The sequence below is a fragment of the Protomyctophum bolini genome (assembly GCF_963924005.1).
Source record: "Protomyctophum bolini genome assembly, chromosome: 8".
In the NCBI taxonomy this organism is placed as follows: domain Eukaryota; kingdom Metazoa; phylum Chordata; class Actinopteri; order Myctophiformes; family Myctophidae; genus Protomyctophum; species Protomyctophum bolini.
This window is the reverse complement of record NC_137869.1, coordinates 6,826,770-6,848,197: the sequence shown is the minus strand read 5'-3', so window position 1 is coordinate 6,848,197 and position 21,428 is coordinate 6,826,770. Positions and strand designations below refer to the sequence as shown.

The 21,428-nt window shown below is 42.8% G+C and overlaps 1 protein-coding gene across 5 annotated transcripts in view; it reads right to left on the bottom strand.

Moving 5' to 3' along the window:
- Nucleotides 1-21,428, bottom strand: part of negr1 (neuronal growth regulator 1) — a 217,819-nt gene that overhangs the window by 67,368 nt on the left and 129,023 nt on the right. For all 5 annotated transcript variants that reach the window (XM_080770965.1, XM_080770967.1, XM_080770964.1 and 2 more), the window contains exon 4: nucleotides 11,483-11,614. In XM_080770965.1, the coding sequence (XP_080627091.1) occupies nucleotides 11,483-11,614 (132 nt within the window). The remainder of the gene's footprint in view (nucleotides 1-11,482; nucleotides 11,615-21,428) is intronic.

Here is a 21,428-nt window from a genome sequence, read left to right as displayed (position 1 = left end):
TTCATTTTAATTAGTGACCCTAAACTGTAATTATCCGGGAGGTCAACTATGCTCCAACGGAAAAAGCCATTATTGCTTTGAACGGGGAAGGGAATTATTTGACCATGTATTTAATTAGATGGTTTACCCCTTGAAATGTCAGCGTCATTCACTCTCACGTTGTCTGATTAGCCTGCGAATGGCGGAACGGTGCAGCTTCCTGTTAACCCATTCTGACCTGAGATCAGATTCATACGAGGTTTCCACTGGACAACACACTGGTCTGATGAACCCATTCTGACCTGAGATCAGATTCTAGAAAAATGTCAGTCGTTCTTCGATTTTTCAAAAATAGCAGACCTACAAGCTCGTAGCGCGCCACTCGGTGGCGCGCTATGAGCTTGTAGATCTGCTGTTTTTCAATAGATAAAGCATGACATGATGCTAACACCAAAATGGGTGCCCGGTCAGAATGGGTTAATAGTCTAATGTCAGTTAACGGCGGTTAGGAGGAAGGGACACTTCAGAGACACGATCAATAACAGTAACTATCCCTGATTGCCAGCTACACTCCTCCCATTTATCGGTGCGACGGGCCCAAAGTGATACATTCTGCAGACAACAACACGTTCAAAACGGGCATGAAAGTGTGGCTGTTTATTATTGGTATTATTGGTACTGCTGCCCACTGTAAAACTAATTTATAATGAGTGAAAAAGTGTTTAGTTTTTATTGACTGGAGAGCAACCCCCTACTGTACATGTGTGCGTGTGTGTTTGCGTGTGTGTGTGTGTGTGTGTCTCCATGGATAATATTGCAAACCACTGGAATGATAAGCACCACATTTCTCATGCATGCTAACAGTAGGACTATGAACTAAATTCCCAGCATTTTTTCACATTGCGAACAGATAGATAGATAGATAGATAGATAGATAGATAGATAGATAGATAGATAGATAGATAGATAGATAGATAGATAGATAGATAGATAGATAGTGAAGTGTCGCTGCTTCCTGTAACTGTAAATTGAAGGCCCTCCAACATTTCATACATGGTCCAGCCATATAGGTTCTGATATTTGTTGTCATCTGTGAATTTGAGTGTCAGAAAGTTAACAGACAATGAGTTGTTTCCAAGAGCAACGTACGTGCAACCAAGTATAACGTCACTCAGGGTTTAGGCTTTGGGACTTTCCTGTGAGAACTATATCCAGAGATTGAAAGAGCATTTTTGCAATGAGGACCATCTTTTGTTTGTGGGTCAGTGACGTGACACCCCAAAAAAAGTGTTTTTTAAAAACCTTTAAATAACAGGAATATAAATGATTTACTTTTGTTCTACTCACTCTCATCCTTATGGAAACATATTTTGTTTTTAGATATTTTATTGGAATCAGAGTTTATTCAGCATTTTGTTGTACTTGTGCCTAAAATCGTCATATGGTGTGACATGACAATAATTGTTTATAAAATGAAAATGGAGTACACCTTTCTTAAGTTGCTCACTTTATCAAAGTCCTTTATCATAACTAACCTGTAATCCACTATAGTTTTGTGAAAATGTATTAAATCTGTATATTATTTCCGCAATCAACACTCAATGTGAGGCCCATGTTATCGGTCTTTCAATATATTTTGTATTTATTGTGACAAAACTTTCTCTAAAATTACACAAATATTTGTGACTCTTCCTTAGACTATTTGCTATGTAATCCATGAACATTAATGGTTTCATCATTAATAAAGGTATGATTTTTTTCACTATTTGGAACGTCACACCAAATTATTTAGTGTCACACCGTATGATCATATCTTCATTTTTCAAAGCAAACTGTGTTTTAACCTACTTATTAGTGAGTACTGAACTTTACAGATTGATTAAACAATTACTCAGGAAAAACAGCAACAGGAAAATTGCTTTAACATTGAATAACATGGCAATGACTGAATAAAACGAAATTAAACACAATTTATTGTGGATAGTTGCAGATTTTAGGTGAAAATGTTTAAAACAAATGTTTAAATGGACAAAAGAAGCATGGGACTTTGTTATTTATTGTTATATCTGTAGGAAAATACAGTTTGTACCATATGGTGTGACAAAAAACTCATATGGCGTGACAGGAAAACAGTCACACCATTATAATAATAATAATAATACATTTTATTTATATGGCGCCTTTCAGGTCACTCAAGGTCGCCTAACAAAACAGAAAAGAAATACAATACAATAAAACAAGTTTAAAATACACACAAAGGCCTGCAGCAGACTTCTACTCAAGGTGGGAGTAGGCTTGTCTGAAAAGGTGAGTTTTGAGGTGGGATTTGAAGGTGGGGAGTGAGTCCATGTTTCGAATGTCGGGGGGAAGGCTGTTCCAAAGGCGAGGGGCAGAGCGGCTGAAAGCTCTACCCCCCATGGTGGACAAACGAGCTGGGGGAACAGTGAGGTTGGTGGAGGAGGCAGACCTAAGTGACCGGCTGGGAGTGTTGATATGGATGAGATCAGACAGGTATGGGGGGGAGAGGTTATGGATGGCATTGAATGTGTTGAGGAGGATCTTGTAATCTATGCGGGATTTGATGGGTAGCCAGTGGAGTTGGTGAAGAACGGGGGTGATGTGGGAGATGGCAGGGGTTTTGGTGATGATGCGGGCTGCAGCGTTCTGGACCAGTTGGATTTTATGGAGGAGTTTGTGGGGGAGACCGAAGAGAAGGGAGTTGCAGTAATCGAGGCGGGAGGTGACCAGAGAAAGGACTAGGATGGCAGTGTTGTTGGGGGTGAGTGAAGGGCGGAGGCGGTTGATGTTGCGGAGGTGAAAGTAGGCGGACCGGATGGTGTTATTGATGTGGGTATGGAAAGATAGGGTGCTGTCGAGGACGACACCCAGACTCTTGACCTGGGGGGAGGGGGAAACCGAGGAGTTATCTATGGTGAGTGTAAAACTGGGCTGCTTGGTGAGTGAGGATTTAGTGCCAATGAGGGTTAACTCGGTTTTATTGCCATTTAGTTTGAGGAGGGATGAGGTGAACCAGTCTTTAATTTCATGAAGACAGGCACAGAGGGAGGGTGGTGGGAGGGTGGAGGTAGGTGTGGAGGAGACATAGAGCTGGGTGTCGTCCGCGTAACAGTGGAAATTGACGTTGTGTTTGCGGAATATTGAGCCAAGTGGGAGGAGGTATATTATAAATAATATGGGGCCAAGGACAGAGCCCTGGGGAACACCAGAGGAGAGGGGAGAGGAGTGGGATATGAAAGATTTTAGCTGAATGAACTGAGTGCGGTCGGAGAGATAGGAGTGGAACCAGTGTAGGGGTGTGTCAGATATGCCAATGGAGGCTAGACGGTCGAGGAGGATGGAGTGTGAGATGGTGTCAAAGGCTGCAGTCATGTCGAGAAGGATGAGAATGGATAACTGTCCAGAGTCGGCTGCTAACAGGAGGTCATTGGTGATTTTTATTAGGGCTGTTTCTGTACTGTGGTGGGGGCGGAAACCGGACTGAAATTGTTCATATAGGTTGTTGTTGGAGAGGTGGGCCTGTAACTGAGTTGCAACAACCTTTTCCAGGATTTTTGCTAAAAAAGGTAAGTTGGAGATGGGGCGGAGATTACTGAAGTTGTTGGGGTCTAAACCAGGTTTCTTTAATAAGGGTGTAACAGAGGCAGTTTTCAGTGGAGATGGGATGGAACCAGATGTGAGAGAGGAGTGTATGATGGCTGTTATCAGAGGGAGTAAAGAGGGAAGGGAGGCTATAACGAGGGGGGATGGCAGGGGGTCAAGTTGGCAGGTCGTAGGTTTGGAAGTCCGGATGAGTTTGGATAGGTCTGAGGGAGAGGGGAGTTGGAAACAGGAGAGAGGTGCAGAGACTGGGGGATTAGAAACAGAGGGGGGAGGACAACCGGACGTGAGGGGGGCTAGTTGATGGTGAATGGTGGATATTTTGGCGTTGAAGAATGACATTATGGCGTTGCAGTGGTCAGTGGAGTAGAAGTGTGGGGGGAGGGAATCAGGGGGGCGGAGGGAGTTGTTAACCACCGAAAACAGAGCCCGGGTGTTCCCGGCACCGGCAGTGATTTTGTCTGCAAAGTATTGGGTTTTGGCTGAGGAGATGGCATTTTTATATTGGAGGATGTGGGCATGGTGCATTTGTTTGTGTACAGTGAGTCCGGTTTTGGTGTACAGTCGCTCAAGCTGACGGCCTTTGGCCTTCAGCTGGCGCAGGTGGGGGGAGAACCAGGGGGCAGAGTGGCGAAATGAGATGTTCCGGGTTTTGAGGGGGGCAAGTGTATTTAGCAGGGAGTGGAGGCCATCATTGTAAATACTGACTAACTGATCTGGGGTGCATGGGGGGGTGATGGTGGGGAGATTTTCAATGCCTGTTATGATGTTATTGTCCAAATGAATATTTACGTCACCAAGCAAAATTATATTGGGTGAAAGTGTGCAGATATGAGCGAGAAATGTAGTGAAATCAGTAATAAAATCCTTATTTGGTTTGGGAGGGCGGTAAATGTTGACTAGAATGGTAGGAGTGGGACCATTTAATTGAAGAGCCACAGCCTCGAATGATTGTGACACTGTTGGCATGGTAACAGTAGACACTTTCCAAGTCTCGCGATATAGAATCGCGAGACCGCCTCCTCTTCCGGACAGACGAGACTTGCTGGTGTAAACAAAGCCATGTGGAATACAGTCATTTAATTGTGAATAATCATCCGGGGTTTGCCAGGTCTCACAGAGACAGAGACAGTCTAGTTTGTGATCGATGAGGAGGTCCTGGAGTAGTTGCCCTTTGCCAGTGAGGGAGCGGGTGTTGAGGAGTCCAAAGTTGACGTCGGAGTGTTGGTTGGAGAAGATGACGTTAGCCGACCTAGCTAGGCTGGCTAGCGTTCTGTGATCCACCCTCCTGTTGGTATTTTTTGGAGGACGGCGGCGGCCGGAGGACCAGAGCGACGGAATGGCAGTGGAGTCGTCGATGTTATAACTCCGTCCGGAACCGCGGTGGATGTATCTCCGACGGGGAGGAGGGCGAGAGATGTCCGGGAAGAGGTGCAGTACAGACGGGGGAGCGGCAGGGCGGAGGAACCGGAGTTGGGTGAGCTCCGCGCTCATGTACTGGATCAGTGCAGACGCTGGATGGATTAAAAGGGACAAAACTGTCCACACGAGCACAAAGCTCACAGCGAGCTTGTAGATCCACGCCATGGTCTCCACGGGCTGGTGAGCCGAGCAGCAGCAGCAGTAACCAGGTATTCCAGGTAAGGAACCCCAGCACGCTACGAGCTTGAACGGAGAACACAATACTGGTGATACAGTATGGTTCTATGATGAGCCCATGGTGGAGATCAGCAATACCAAGTTCCAAAGAAGTAAGGTCTGCTGCAGGCGATGCGTGGAATCATAAAAAAGTTTAAAAACAACCGGAGAGCAGCGGCAGCTAGTCGCGCCAGCGTTCACTCAACCGGACTCACTCAATTATGATAAAGTGTCACACCATATTACGTTTTCTGCACTTAACATAACATTGAGGCTACTAGCTACACATTAGCATGCTAACAACATGCTAGCTATAACAAAGCAACATAGATTTACATGTAATTATGACCAAAAAATCTAATACCTTTAGCTTTTTTAATGAAAAAGGTGTCACACCCACAGACACTTGGAAGAGTCGCATTGGTCAGCGTTCCAACAAGATCGTATTTCATGAAAAGGTTAAAATGATAATTCACCACAGACACCTGTCATGCTATTGTAATGCAAGTGCTGAACAGCCTTACTGAAGAAGTACCTCTCTATCCCAATGGGTGTCCAAACAATTGCCTGTTGAAATGTCCCAAAATGGTGTCACACAATATGATTTTGGTTTGGGGGACAAAATCTTTTTGATCAGAAATGACTGAAAACATTATGCTTGGACTTTGAAAAGATTAGGCTCACAAATAGACATCTATATTATATTTATGGAATTTTTAAAATAATTTTAGCATTTTTTTCCTTAGTTTTATTTAAGTTCCTACTTTGAGAAACAAGGCCGGGACAGTCGCACCATATGATTTTTGCTGTGTTTGGTTGAAAATTCTGAAGAAATGAGGAATGAAATGTTTTAATCTTGAGTATGTTCACATGGAGCATAATGTCCTGCACAATATTCAGAAGGTTTTTGACAAATATATGTTTTATTTATACATGAGTGACACTGAGGACAGCCAGGGACACCATGTCACGTCACCCACCCACATGCGAGCCGACACTATGCCAGCTAGGCAGATTGCTCTGGTGCTCATCTTCGTCTCCTCGCCCTGCGACAATGACATCGAGTAACACCTTTATCCTAATTCCACATTTGGCATGTCAATCACTCACAGGGTCCCCAGCGGCCTGGGCCGCCCGGTGAATATATACTGATGTGTGGGTGTGTGGGAGTGGAGCTTGAATGATAGATTAAGATGGCGCCAGACAGAGCCCATCTTCCTTCCCCTCACAGAGGGTGAATTGCACCAGGGTGGTGGAAAGGCAGTGAAGAGTGGCAACCAGCTGCTTCATGGACCCTCTGCCTGCTGTGGCCATATCAAACGCTCCGATGGACAACCTCCATTCATTCATTCTGCCTCTTATCTTTGTAAATGACACCATTTGTCACAATCCTCCCATGTATGAACGTCCCTCTACGGTCTATCCACTGCAGAGAAACCGCTCTCCCACGTTGGACGGGGAGATATGTTAAGGACATGTACCATGACCGTGGTTTGGTTTCCCTCGAAATATAGATCATTGGAGGACGCTTTGAGACCTAAAGACTTGAACCATGAGTAACGACTAGTTGTTCGCTGAATGATATTATGATACAGTAACCGAGACAAATCACAGACTAATATAACAATACTTGAGTTATGAGCCATATTGGCTCAACTGTACAGAACTTCAAACAGGACTTGCCATGTCTGCTTATTAAAAGCGACTTTGGGCAAAAAAGAAGTAGTAAGAAATAGCTGGTGCTGTTTTGTTGTTAATTCCCCACTGATAAGTTATCACATACGTAATCAAGATCGATGATCGGTACTGAAGTTACTGTATCTTCGGCTGCCTGAATTAATTCTGTTAAAATGAAATGAATACCCTCTCTAAATATTTGTACTTATTCCAATGCGTACCCATTTTTCTTCCTCAGCGCTTATTTCGTAGAATGATTTTAAGCTTTATTTGGGATTTGGGAAGACGCCAAGGATACGCAAACAATTCCTACAAAGACCCAACGCCCTGCTGGGGGAATTAATGGCCTCCCCAGATCTGACATTTTACTACTAGGTGGTTAATGCTAGGATTATATACAGTTCTGGGTACAATTTGACTCATTTCGCTCTCCACCCATTTGGCAAAAAATAGAGGCTGCCTCTTGTAGACCGGTTTCACTATCTGCATTGGTTCATGCTCCCATTATTAGGAACTAATCTTCTAATTACACAAAGAATATAATAGTTAAAACATCGTTTTGCTGTAAATTTCCTGTGGAAAAGTAGGCTACTAGATGTTCAGTATACTAAGGGAGAAAGAAAGTACTGCCGAAGGCAGACAACCTCCAGGTTAGAATAAAGTCCTTAGGGTGCAAGGCTCATTAGCGTTAGTGTTAACGCTGACGAAGGCCACACAGGCCCAAACACGTTCCTTAACAACGTCAGAGGTAAATACATTCATATGAAAAGGACATACAATGAGTGCTGGCATTTTCTTCAGTATACTAAGGGCCCTATCTTGCGGACCCTTTGGTGGTCCTTTGGTGGACCATTCGGCACATTCGCTGGTCGTCAGTGAAGCCAAAGCACCACCATTATGAACCACCAGCACCACCATTATGAACAGCCACCTTCAGTTGGACCTCTCGCTACCATGCTGTTTCACACTGCTGTTTGGCTGCAGGTAATTAATAACAAAACAAAAGATGCTACTTAACCCCTATAACTGTAACCCAACCCACAAGTCTGTCGTCTATCTATCGTCTCAACGAGGTACTAAATGTTATGCAATTCTCACAACCCAGCACATTTTCTTTTCTGGCATAGTGCTTGTCATAGAATGATATGACAGGTACAATGATCAAATATAACAGCTGGAAAGTGAAATTCCATAATCATTGCCAAGTCTGCAAAAAGTGCAATGGGGAGAATGCTGGCGAGTGTTTGATTTAGCTACAGAAAAACAGCTTTCAGGCAGAAAAAAGAAAAGGAAAAAAAGGTCCTGCTTGGCAGCACATTTCAATGACGACGAGGAATGGATGGCAAAACTCATTTAGCGCCCGGTACCTGTGCCCCAAATTCAACCTTCAATAAACTCCGTCTTTCACTTCAGGTGGGAATTAATTTAAGATGGTGGATAAAGAGAGGTTGCTTTCAAAGCCAAACTGGAACTGAGGGGACGTGGAGTGAGCTACACTTCCCAACCATCTGTCCATTGTACCAAGACATCAGAGACACATACTTCCCACAGATTACAACCACACACACACACACAGAGATTTTGAAAACAATGACCAATGATAAAAAAAAACTCCCATATCTGCTGGGCGAAGTACAACAATGTGCAAACACAGCAGCAAGATTCGTGAGTTGCTGTGATAGGAGAAGGATATCAAATGGAACACAACCACCCTAAAGACTAATCATTGTGTATATTCCTGCACTATATATCCAGTGATCTTGGTACATAGAAATTTAATCTATTGAAGATTCTGACTTTCAAATGTACATACTTTTTGTTTTGATTGTATTGCTGTATTGTTGTATTGTGCTTTCTGTTTTGGCAATGTAAACGTATGTTTTCTCATGCCAATGAAGCCCTTTGAATTGAATTGAATTGAATTGAGAGAACATTACATTACATGTTCAAAACATTAGCAGGGATTTGGGGAGAGAGTGAGACCTTCCTTCTCCCAGCTGTTTTGCGATCACATACTGAAGCTTTTTGCTGAGTTTGAACGTTAATTCCAAACCACCAAGACCCATAAAGTGCAAACCTTGTACACGGAGAAGTTCATACAGTACACGCAACGATTTGCAGATACAATACTTGGCTAGCTACTTACTGACTGCATACTGATGAATTGAGTACAAATGGACCACAATGGGCCTTTTTGTGTTGTCCTTTTAGCATAACCCTTGACTGTACTATCTGTACTGTTAACAATTGTGTTAATACAGTATTCATTAAAACAAAAACAAAAAAACACATTTTAAGTGTTAAAAAATATATATATATATCCCTATTATGTAAGTAGGCTATGAAAAATGCATTATACTGTACATTGTGGATTCATAATGAATAGGCCTGCATATTAAATAGGTTATTTCAATCACCGTCTGCGACCCCCTCAGTGTGACTGGCAAATATTCAAGACAAGAGGCATATTCTTCACATCTTATATTATTATATTCTTGACCATCTTATGTATAATTGACATTGTATATCTTTGTCTTGTTATTGTCTCTGCCGTTTCACATTTTTGGCCTATAACTCTCGGATCTAAAAAATGCAACTCACCACATACTGTAGGCCATGCCCTAAATCCGCCTGACAAGATTTCCTTCAAAGCACCCTTTTTGCTCCTACAGATGTTGTCAACAACTCACCCAAATGGGTATACATGATCTCTGAGCTCATACTGTATGACCAAGATGAACCTGTCAGGTTTTGCATATTCAGATTGGCCATGCTTTGCCAGTCTAATTGACAGGTTGACACCTGTAAACTTGTGATGTGAGAAGAAAGTTGAATTTGAAATTCACATAACGCCGTTGTATGTGTCAGCTAATGAGACAATGTCTGCCCAATACATCTATTCAGTTTGATAACTTGATCCTGCAAGCCAAAGCCACATTTTAGCAAACTCCCTCTGAAAACTCATCTAAACTCTTCTACGTCCACAGCATGCCGTCTCCGTCATTGTGAATATGGTCTTTGTTCAGTAACAAAGATATTTCCAGTCCTCCATTATCTCTGAAGCCATGCCTCAAAGAGACATACGTAATTGGCGTCGACCATTTCCTCTCAAGCACAGCTTGTTAGTTCCTGTTCTTTCCACAGAGACAGCGGGCCCAAAATATCTTTTTGATAACAAAATAATCCAATTCCAAAAACACAGACCAAGTACAGCACATCTGAATCAAAACTTCAGCGAATATAGAAACTCTTCATTTGAAACATTTTTAGGATACCGATCTCAGACATGCGCTGTTGAAAGGTTGCACGATATAACCTTATGATTAACCCATTCTGGGCAGGAACCCCTTTTCGTGTTTTAAACATTATGTTATAATTTAGATATTGAAAAATAGCAGATCTACAAGCTCATAGCGCGCCACCGAGTGGCAGTAGGTCTGCTATTTTTGAAAAATCGTGAAAATATGGCACAAATCTTTGAATATATATTCTTTCAGAGCCAACGTTTTTAACTCAAATCTTTGCTTCTGAGGGGTTCCTGGAACAACATATTTTCAGATGGGGGTTGATGGCCAATTGCATATAATTTTTGGGGTTCTTGACATGAAATATGGAGCACCACCGATACAGAAACATCTTTCAGAAAACTGTCAGAACTGTAAAAAATTCGACATCAGGCCTCAATGGATTAAATACCTATCGGTAAGTGGGCCGTGACGGAGCCATAAAAAGGGTCAGCCCTGCCCTCCGTTTGTCCCCCTGTCCTGACTGATGAGACAGACGTGAATCAGCAAAGGGAGAAAAGGAAGAGCAAAAGGGAGGTGGACTTTAAAAAGAAAGAGACACAATGAGACTGTGGGGGTGAAACACAGTAATTGTCCAGCGCCCGTTTCCTGATCGCACAGAGAAACGTTGATTTCCCTGAGATCACAGCGGCTGCAGCCCAGTATCATTCATTAACCCATTCTGACCTGAGATCAGATTCATACGAGGTTTCCACTGGACACAACACTGGGTCTGATTAACCCATTCTGACCTGAGATCAGATTCTAAAAATGTCAAGTCGTTATTTGATTTTTCTAAAATAGCAGACGTACAAGCTCGTAGCGCGCCACTCGGTGGCGCGCTATGAGCTTGTAGATCTGCTATTTTTCAATACCTAAAGCATAACATAGTACTAACACCAAAATGGGTTCCCGTTCAGAATGGGTTAATGCCTCGTCTCCTCATTACTGTCTCCTCAGACTTTTTGAAAGACTCATTACCGACATAATAGAAATGGGCCTTAGAACAGCCAGACCTTTCCACGGCGAGAATTAATCACCTACCCGTGTGGACATAAAGGGGATTCTCTCGTTAAATATTCAGTTAACTTCAAACTCAAAGCTCGGACACTTTCTCTCAAACTTCTATACGCTGGCAACGTATATACCAGTGGGCCACATGACACTCTTCCATCTGAATGCTTATAGGGATCACTGATGTCTCTTGAAGATGGCTCCCGGTTCCTGTCAGCCCATTAAGGACAACAAAAGGAAAGGAAAGACTATAAGAAAGTGGCGGTACTCACAGTTGACTGTGACTGTCATTGTCTTGGTGTCAGGAGAGGCGATGTCATTTATAGCGCTGCACTCATAGTTCCCCGCCTGGTCTCTTGTGATACCGGTGATGTTTAGATATTCGCCGCTGTCATACTTCCTGGCTGGAAATGGGAAAAAACAGAGGAGACACTGTAATTGTCAGAACAGAGAACACGGAACAGAAGGGGAACAAATAACAACAACAACAACAGCATATATTCTACCCCAGGAGACTGAATATTGCAGCGGCAAACAATCGCACACGGCAATATAATATTTTTCGAGATTGAACCCAAAAAAAAAAGTGAACCATTATTTCCACCGCAAAGTCCTCCAGGCTGTAACAGATCTACTGTAACAGAATTGGGCGTTCCGCGGAACTCTTGATTACTTTCCTGGCTTCCTGAAATAGGCGGTGTGTATTAGCGGGGCATTGATCCGTCCATATTGATACGGCGGCGGTGGCAGGAAATGAAATAATGGCAGACTCTCAGTCAGAGACTCATCATGTACTCCAACCACTGAGTACTCAGGCAGTTATGGCTTCTTCCTGGAAGCCCATTGGAATCAGGATGGATGAATGCTTTTACTACTCCACTAAAGCACTGACAGTGTTGGTATTATCCCATTTAGGCCTGACCTCGAAATTTAAAAAAAATATCTTCTAAATCCTCCAGTTTTCTGAAATAAATATTTTCACGATTTTTCAAAAATAGCAGACCTACAAGCTCGTAGCGCGCCACTCGGTGGCGCGCTACGAGCTTGTAGGTCTGATATTTTTTCAATAGCTAAATTACAACATAATGTTTAAAACACCAAAAAAGGGTTCCCGCCCAAAATCGGTTATTATTACAACCAAAGGCAACAACAAACAGGATGACTGGCTTGCCAGTGTAATGACTCTCCTAAACAAAAAAAAATGCATTTCCCCAAACACCATGGCATCAATTTTTGTTAACTTAGCTTCCATTTTTGCTGGCAAAACAACCATGGATGGAAACAACAAATCATGGGTGGTCCCATTAGTGCTCTCTAAAACAGCCTTGCACACACTAGGTAGACTCAGTCCTTACATAAACATTTGCGGAAGGGAAATTTGTATGGTTTAAATATAACCATATCCCTGTGAGTGATGTTAAGGAGCTGTACGTTTACAGTCCAAATTGGGTTAGTGGCCACTGATCAGTCTCCCGCCGGCAAAATGTGATCCAATTAGGAATATTAGGCACAGCGTTCATCGTTGATGGTTTTAATTATCAAATCGTGACTCATTATATTTCTCGACCAAGGACATGTTTATCCGCTTATTTAACCCACGTTGGGCGGGAACCCCTTTTGGTGTTCTAAGCATTATGTTATGCTTTAGCTATTGAAAAATAGCAGATCTACAAGCTCATAGCGCGCCAACGAGTGCCGCGCTATGAGCTTGTAGGTCTGCTATTTTTTTTTAATCGTGAAAATGTGGCCCAAATGTTTGAATATATTCTTTCAGAGTGTTCGTTTTTTTAGCTCAAGTTTTTCAGAAAACTGTCAGGATTCAGAAGGCATTTGTAGAATTCGTTCCTATAGGTCAAATTGGGTTAAACCCTCCGGCAGCAAAGTGAAGGAAAGAGGCCAGAGTTTTAGCATTATGACACCTTAAAGAAAGAAAGGAAACACAATCACACAGCACCAACAAAATGAAACCAATCTGATTGGATATGTTCTCATCTAATAAAATGGCAACGAAATCACAGCAGGCGCCCCTCCTGTGGATATATGCATAAAGAGACTGTGAACCGCGACGATTGTACCCTGACCAGAATTAATTTTCATTTGAAATGGTGCTCGTGGTGAAATCTATCCATATATTAAGTCTTTGTAGGTAGGAGGGGGTGATGGCAGATTAATGTGTGCACGGAAAAGCGAGAGGTGAAAACTAGCTCTTAGCGGGAGGCCTGCAGAGACTAGACACTGACTCAGCAATACCTCACCACCCCCCGCGACAGGAACAGAGCGACTCTGGTCGATGCATGCTTCAGGTATGGAAATACTGCCATTCTGTTCTGCCATCCAATTTCGTGGGGAGGTGTGTGTGTGTGTGTGTGTGTGTGTGGGGGGAGGGGGGATTCTATATAAAAGCCTTGTGCTATATTTTCTGCAATGCTGGTGGCCCATTGTTGTCTAACTGCTGTGTCAAAAAAAATAAACGTGACTGAACCCCTGAAGGCGATGCCTATAATGAGTTCTCCTCCTCTCCTCTCCTCTGCTGCCTCACACCGTTATGGCAGGTTCGATATAGTCCAGGAGCCTCGGGGACAAGACAATGCTGGCTACATAAACAATCGGCAAAAAATAAAAATCCATAAAACGTCTCTGAGATACAAAGCCGTTTTAATATGAAATTACACCATTACATCAGAATGTGGAGATATAATAGCACACTGTGTCGATGTGTGTCCTTTATTTGGTCCCTCGTGGAGGCTTCAGTTATTATCTTGAGTTATTATTATGAGTGGGCGCCCGGCTCATGATGGAACATGCTTATATTCAATTACTGTATGTTCATTTTTATTGACTAGCCAAATATTGCCAGCACAGCTTTTATGGACTTTTTCTGCACCATTAGCGTTTGCCCTGTAGCCCGGCCTCTTCATTATATACTGTAGTACCATGCATGTAACCTACATTAATGCCCACGTACACAGCAAGGATATATACTACTGTAGATTGTGAAATATTGGCTTCCCCCCCCACACACACAGCATGCATGTACAATTTGTACATCTATGCTTTCCAGGTTGCCAGAGTAAGTAATGGCAATAATAACGTCAATGTATAATTAATGTTCTTCCTTATTTCACAACATTACACGATGCTAGTTTAGTTTCCATTCAAAGGCATTCTAGGCCTATATACTCCTCGCTCTCTACATCTTCAATTATAGACAACGGGAGGTGGCGAGGTGGAATGAGATTAGTCCAGAAGCAATTGCTATGAGATGACATGAGTAGGATGGGATGAGATTCAATTAAATGAGACAGAAGATGAAGTGAGAACATGGGAAGACAAAATGCAGCCACTGTCAGACTATTCAGAACCTAAGACAAAACTGCCTGGGTACCATAATTATTGGCCCTGGAAAGACTACAGAACCTAAGACAAACCTGCCTGGGTACCATATTATTGGCCCTGGAAAGACTACAGAACCTAAGACAAACCTGCCTGGGTACCATATTATTGGCCCTGGAAAGACTACAGAACCTAAGACAAACCTGCCTGGGTACCATATTATTGGCCCTGGAAAGACTACAGAACCTAAGACAAAACTGCCTGGGTACCATAATTATTGGCCCTGGAAAGACTACAGAACCTAAGACAAACCTGCCTGGGTACCATATTATTGGCCCTGGAAACCAAAAGGTTACTCTGAATTTGAAGTCCATTTCTATAGGTTTGTAGATTTTAGACCATCCCCTATTAAAGGACCACTTCACCACTTTTCAACCTATCTTCATATAATAGGTCCTCGCTAAGAATCATTATAAAATGGCACGATTTTTTTCTACTCAGTCTGTCTCTCATAGGAGGGCTGTGGGCAGTTTAGAAACCGTCCTCCAGTGACATCATTATTAGGCTGATTAATTACAAAAATGTTTAGATTTTCATAATCAACGATGGCTTCCATTTTCGCATTGCAACTTTTCCGGACTAGAAAGCCTGCAGTTTCTATTAGCTTGTATTCCCCATCAATGATGTCACTGGAAGACGGTTTCTGAACTGCCCACAGCCCTCCTATGAGACACAGACCGAGTAGAAAGAAATTGCGCCATTTTTTATTATTAGTGAGGACCTATTATATGAAGATAGGTTGAAAAGTGGTGAAGTGGTCCTTTAAAAGCCACTGTTGTTAGTTTGGGACAATGAATCTACTCTGTAGCCTACGATAAACTATGCAATGACAGGCTTGAGAGATGTACTGTAGCAAACAGCAGTTAATTGAGTTTAAACATGATTAATGCGGTCAGTGTTGCTGGTGGAATCAATGCATGCTTTTAGGAACACGGGTGAAATATGGTTCAGCAGGGCCAGTAGTCAGCTAAATGATTACCCCCCCCCCCCCCCCCCCCACAGTACTTTGACCTGTGTAAGTTTATACACTTTATACCATCGGGCGGTTTAGAACCTTCAACACCATTCTGCCTATAGTTCCGTATCCAAGCCTCAGTCATCTCTCCAGGCTTTGACTACTGCAACTGGCTCCCTGCTGGTTTGCATGTTCTCTCTCAGTCACACTATTATAGAGTGCTGGGGCACACCTGGTGTTCAACCTCCTAACATTTACATGAGTCCCCCCCCCGGCCCTGCTTCTATTCTGTGCTCCCTTCATTTCCTGCTCGCATTCAATCTTTCTGCCACACAGTCTAAAAAACTCATCTCTTCAGACTCCACTTCATTCCCTTTTGTTATTTAGATTGTTTTTCTTTTACAGAGATGCAAAGTTAGTTAGAATATACCCATCTGCAAAATGTCATGAATATAATGTTTTAAAATGCATGACAGATGCTTAGACCTTTTGATCTTCAACATTTCCTGCAGACATTTCCAGGTTAATGACGCTAGTATCACAGTCTGTATACTGTAGGGCTGTACTGTACCCGACTAAGGATTTGTATCGTCAAATCGGATGATTGGCCAAATGTTGTCTATAGTCGACTGGTAAATGGTAAATGGTGCATTTATATAGCGCCTTTATCCAAGGTTGGATTGTGCATTACATTCACCCATTCACACACACATTCGTACACCGATGGCGGCGGAAACCATGCAAGGCACCAACCAGCACATCGGGAGCAATTAAGGGTTCAGTGTCTTGCTCAAGGACACTTTGACCTTTGACACTTTGGAACTGGCAACCTTGTGGTTACCATCCAGCCACTCTACCCCTGAGCCACCGATTGTTAATCGATTAGAGGCAACTACAGTACAGGGAAAAGCAAACAAACTATCTGTAAAGTAAGTAAAAAAAGAAAAGACAAAAAAAAATTGGATGTAGGCTTTTTGCATGATTTATGGCTTACATTTATAACAGTCACTGTGTTGCCTTCTTTGGCCACAATCCATCAGGAATGCTGGGAGAACCAGGTACAGTATTTCCTTGTGTTGTCCCAGTAGATCAGGACTGGAGTTATTCATATAAATACAGGTGTAAGGAAACCAAAAATGGGTTACTCGCTTGTTATAGTACAGTGTTCTGGAGCAGGGGTGCTCCAATAGTAGCTGTTGCACTGGTCTTCAAAACCCAATTCTTCAGTGTATTCAGGTTATGTCTGCCCACTGGTTTAACCCATTTTGACCTGAGTTTGTGGACCATGGTCACATTGATCAATTCTTGATAAAAACAAGCTTCTACTCTGTAAAAGTGTGAGATGTATAGATCGTGGGGCATAAATAATATAATTTATGCCCCAAAATCTATAAATCTCACACTATTAAGGAAACCGGCCGGTTCCACACGCTGCACAAGGTGCACTTGAGCACCTGCCCCTCTAAATGCCAATGGACCTCATTGATCGTCACATACGTAATAAATCTGTCCACATAAGAAACTTGTGTAATCAGATTCACGAAACTTCCGTGGACTTATAAACTTGAGATTTAATGCAAATAGCACATTTATAAGCAACAGGTGTTCAGAAGGTCCACCTACAATTAACAGTGCCCTCCAACAATAACCACAGGTGGCATGCAGGCTACCAATTAAACCATTCTGGGCGGGATCCCCTTTTGGTGTTAGGCATTATGTTATGCTTTAGCTATTGAAAAATACCAGATCTACAAGCTCGTAGCGCGCCACCGAGTGGCGCGCTACGAGCTTGTACAGTAGGTCTGCTATTTTGTTTTAAATCTAAGAACGACTGACATAGAAACATAGCTTTTTCATAAAACTGTCAGGATGTAGAAGAATCTTTTAGAATCTGATCTCAGGTCAGAATGGGTTAAAACCGGTGATGCTGAATATGTCAATTTGCTTTGGCCGCCTAATAGAGTGAGTGGATATACAGTACGTGTTGCTGCCTCGGTTACAGTACGTGTTGCTGCCTCGGTGCCCTTTGTGGCACGAGGCAAGGACGATGATTCAGCATCAAACTATGTATTAATGACGAGAGTCTACGTTAATTTATCAGACTTGGTGAAAAGAAGCCTCCAAGACTAATGAAATTGTCAACGTGACTGAGGTTCTTGCGTACAGTTTTTATGAGATAAATAATTCAGGGATATATTCATGATGTCAATCTGTTTTAAAACATGCGCCACATCTGATTTTTTGTTCATTTACTCCACGCATGATTGTGAACCACCTCAATGTACTCGCGCACCTTTTGAGTTGGACTGTGAATTTGATACTGTATGTCACCTGAAGAAATCAAGTTCAAATACATAAATAGCGATTTTTTAGAGTAAATGGGCATGCGTCCGTTCTGCAGATCTAATTAGGTCGTATACTCTAGCATGATAAATGAAGGGCAATGCATTTTGTTCTTGTGATATCCAGAGAGCCTCGTCTTGCCTGAGCTGCACAATGGCTTCCTTATCGATTGCTTTGCTACGGGGAAAGGGGGAGGAGACGAGGGCTCGCAAAGGTCAGGTGAGCCATTAAGCAAGAATTGCATCCCCAGTGTATGCATTCAGGAACATTAAGCCTAATTACACCTCAGTGTATGGCCGTGTTCTTCGACAAAAAACTAAAAGATTTTCCAAATGAAAAGCGTGTTGTTGAGCAATGCGGTAGTGTGACCATGACGTATGAATTAGCCCTTTAAAATGAGTAAAATAAGCATTCAGGGAGCATGAACTAGGTCTAAAGTCATTCATACTTGTATTGAGTGTGCAAATGACTGTGGAGAGCGACATTATAGTAAGCTTCCTTCACTTCAGGGACATGTCACTCCAGACAAACCATCACAGCGAGGGTTAATTTCACATACAGCACCGACACTAGCTAAGAGCTGTCATAGTAAGCCATTTTCCACACTCTGTGTAGGGGAGCTGTGAGCACAGTCCTTTAAGGGCTGCACTGTGTAGGGGAGCTGTGAGCACAGTCCTTTAAGGGCTGCACTGTGTAGGGGAGCTGTGAGCACAGTCCTTTAAGGGCTGCACTGTGTAGGGGAGCTGTGAGCACAGTCCTTTAAGGAGCTGTGAGCACAGTCCTTTAAGGGCTGAACTGTGTAGGGGAGCTGTGAGCACAGTCCTTTAAGGAGCTGTGAGCACAGTCCTTTAAGGAGCTGTGAGCACAGTCCTTTAAGGAGCTGTGAGCACAGTCCTTTAAGGGCTGCACTGTGTAGGGGAGCTGTGAGCACAGTCCTTTAAGGGACTGTGAGCACAGTCCTTTAAGGGACTGTGAGCACAGTCCTTTAAGGAGCTGTGAGCACAGTCCTTTAAGGGCTGCACTAGCCAGATAGGGCAGGCGTCATTGAGGAATCCATTATAGCACAAGGCTGCATGCAATCCTTTTTTCTACACCGATTCATCCTTTTTAACGTATAAAAATTGCAGTACATATACCGTACCCACACCAGGGCATCCGAGTACTTCTACTCTGCCACCAGTTTAACCCATTTTGGGCGGGAACCCCTTGGTGTTTTAAACATTGTTATAATTTAGCTATTGAAAAATAGCAGATCTACAGTACAAGCTCATAGCTCAAGCTTGGAGGTCTGCTATTTTTGAGAAATCGTGAAAATGTGGCACAAATCTTTGAATATATACTTTCAGAGCGAACGTTTTTAACTCAAATCTTCGCTTCTGGGGGGTTCCTGGAACGACATATTTTCAGATGGGGGTCGGTGGCCAATTACATATCATTTTTGGGGTTCTTGACCACTGACACAGAAACATCTTTCAGAAAACTGTCAGAATATAGAAGACATTTTTTAAATTTCGATGTCAGGTCTAAATGGGTTAAGGGAAGGGGCAAAACCAGGGGCGGAATTACAACACTGCGCATCTAGGGCACTGACTGCCTTACTATCCAGTCTGTCTTGCCTTGACACACGTCACCTCTAGCCCGGCTCCCTGGCTGTCAATCTGGGCCCGTTTAAAAGCCAGGCTAGGGAACGGAACGGGTCCATAAGAGAAGCACTACGTCACCCCCCTGTCAGACCAGGGGTTGGCACCTCCGTGACCCCGTGGAATTATCTGGGCGATACTTGTGCTGTGTTGGAGATATTTAGCCGCATGGGCTCAGGGAAAAGAAGTGTGGGGTGGCGAAGATAAGCTTGAGAGCTTTATGTGATTGTGCAGTTACAAAAACAGCGGTCTCAGATGGAATCTGGGGGACCGGGAGGGTTTGGTGTGGGAATCGATGGGATGTACAGTACAGTACAGACGGGCGCTTCTCTTTGGATGCTCTGACTGGTGAAAACCTGAGATTTTTGTGATGTGATTGCATGTCATTGATTTGTAAAGTCTTTCGATATTGAAGAGATAAGAGTTACTGTAATATGCGTTTTAACCCATTCTGAACGGGAACCCATTTTGGTGTTAGCATCATGTTATGCTTTAGCTATTGAAAAATAGCAGATCTACAAGCTCATAGCGCGCCACCGAGTGGCGAGCTACGAGCTTGTAGGTCTGCTATTTTTGAAAAATCGAAGAACGACTGACATTTTTCTAAAATCTGATCTCAGGTCAGAATGGATTCATCAGACCAGTGTGTGTCCAGTGGAAACCTCGTATGAATCTGATCTCAGGTCAGAATGGGTTAAAGACTACATATATATGTGCTTTGTGGTGTGAGAGAGGAATGAAGAAGAGCAGGGGAGTGAGACGAAGACAGCTGACACAGGTTGTGAACCCGATTACAACTCATCATGTCACAGGTATCCAGTGGTGGGAAAAGAACTCAGATGTTTTACTTAAAGTACAGTACAAGTATAAATACTGCAATGTAGATGTATACTCTACGTTACTTACAAGTAGAAGTCTCGCATTCAAAATGTACTCAAAGTGTACCAAGTACAAATAAAAAGTATCTGCGTCAAAATGTACTTAAAGGCCTTCTATAAAATCATAGTTTGAGTCCTCTGTCCTCTGAACCTTGACCATAGGGTTCCTTGACAGAAGCGATACCACTAACCTTGATGGATAGGATCATCATTCTTGGTTTAGTTACTTTATTTTAATTTACTGTTTACCTTTTGCTGTGGGTATTAAATAAAACTATTATTGTCTTATTCTTTTTATTTGCATTTCATTTTCTCGGGGTAGTTCACCCATCTAGACTGTCAAGCAGCACGGTAGCACCAAACAATGTGTCCATATATAAACTCAGCAACAAAAGTTGGGAAACTTAACTTTGGTTCACTATTTCTCCACTTTAATAATAACATTGTATATTATTTTAATCGTTGATTAGTCACCATTACAACGAGGTATAGATTGTAAGGATCGGGCGTTCGTGGAATGAGTAACACAGCTAAACACAGCGCCTCCAAAACATTTGCCAAAAGGCAAATGGTTGGTTTTCACCCTTGCTTTGAGTTGCGTAGTCACTAAGTCCCTTATTGCTGTGGGAGAGTGCAATAGTCCAATCAACTAAGCCATGGTGGATTGGACGATTGCACTCTCCCACAGCAATAAGGGAAAGAAACAACACGTAATATTATTGTCTATTTTTACTTTATTAATCTTACACTCGGTAGGTAGCGTGTGGAAGATCCATACGCAGCCACAGCACCAGGGGCGTATAGCGTAGACCAAATGATGGACTGGGCAGCACATCTCCGGCCGATAGGTGTGAACCATTTTGCCGTGCTAATGGGGGACCATTTAAAAACAAAGGCGGCTTGCATGCTGTAAATTGCTACTAAACGGACATTTGCGTGCCAAAGTATATGCTATCTTTTGTTGTTTTCCTTGTTTTTTCGCCCACTCTCTTCAAAGATAGACTGGGTC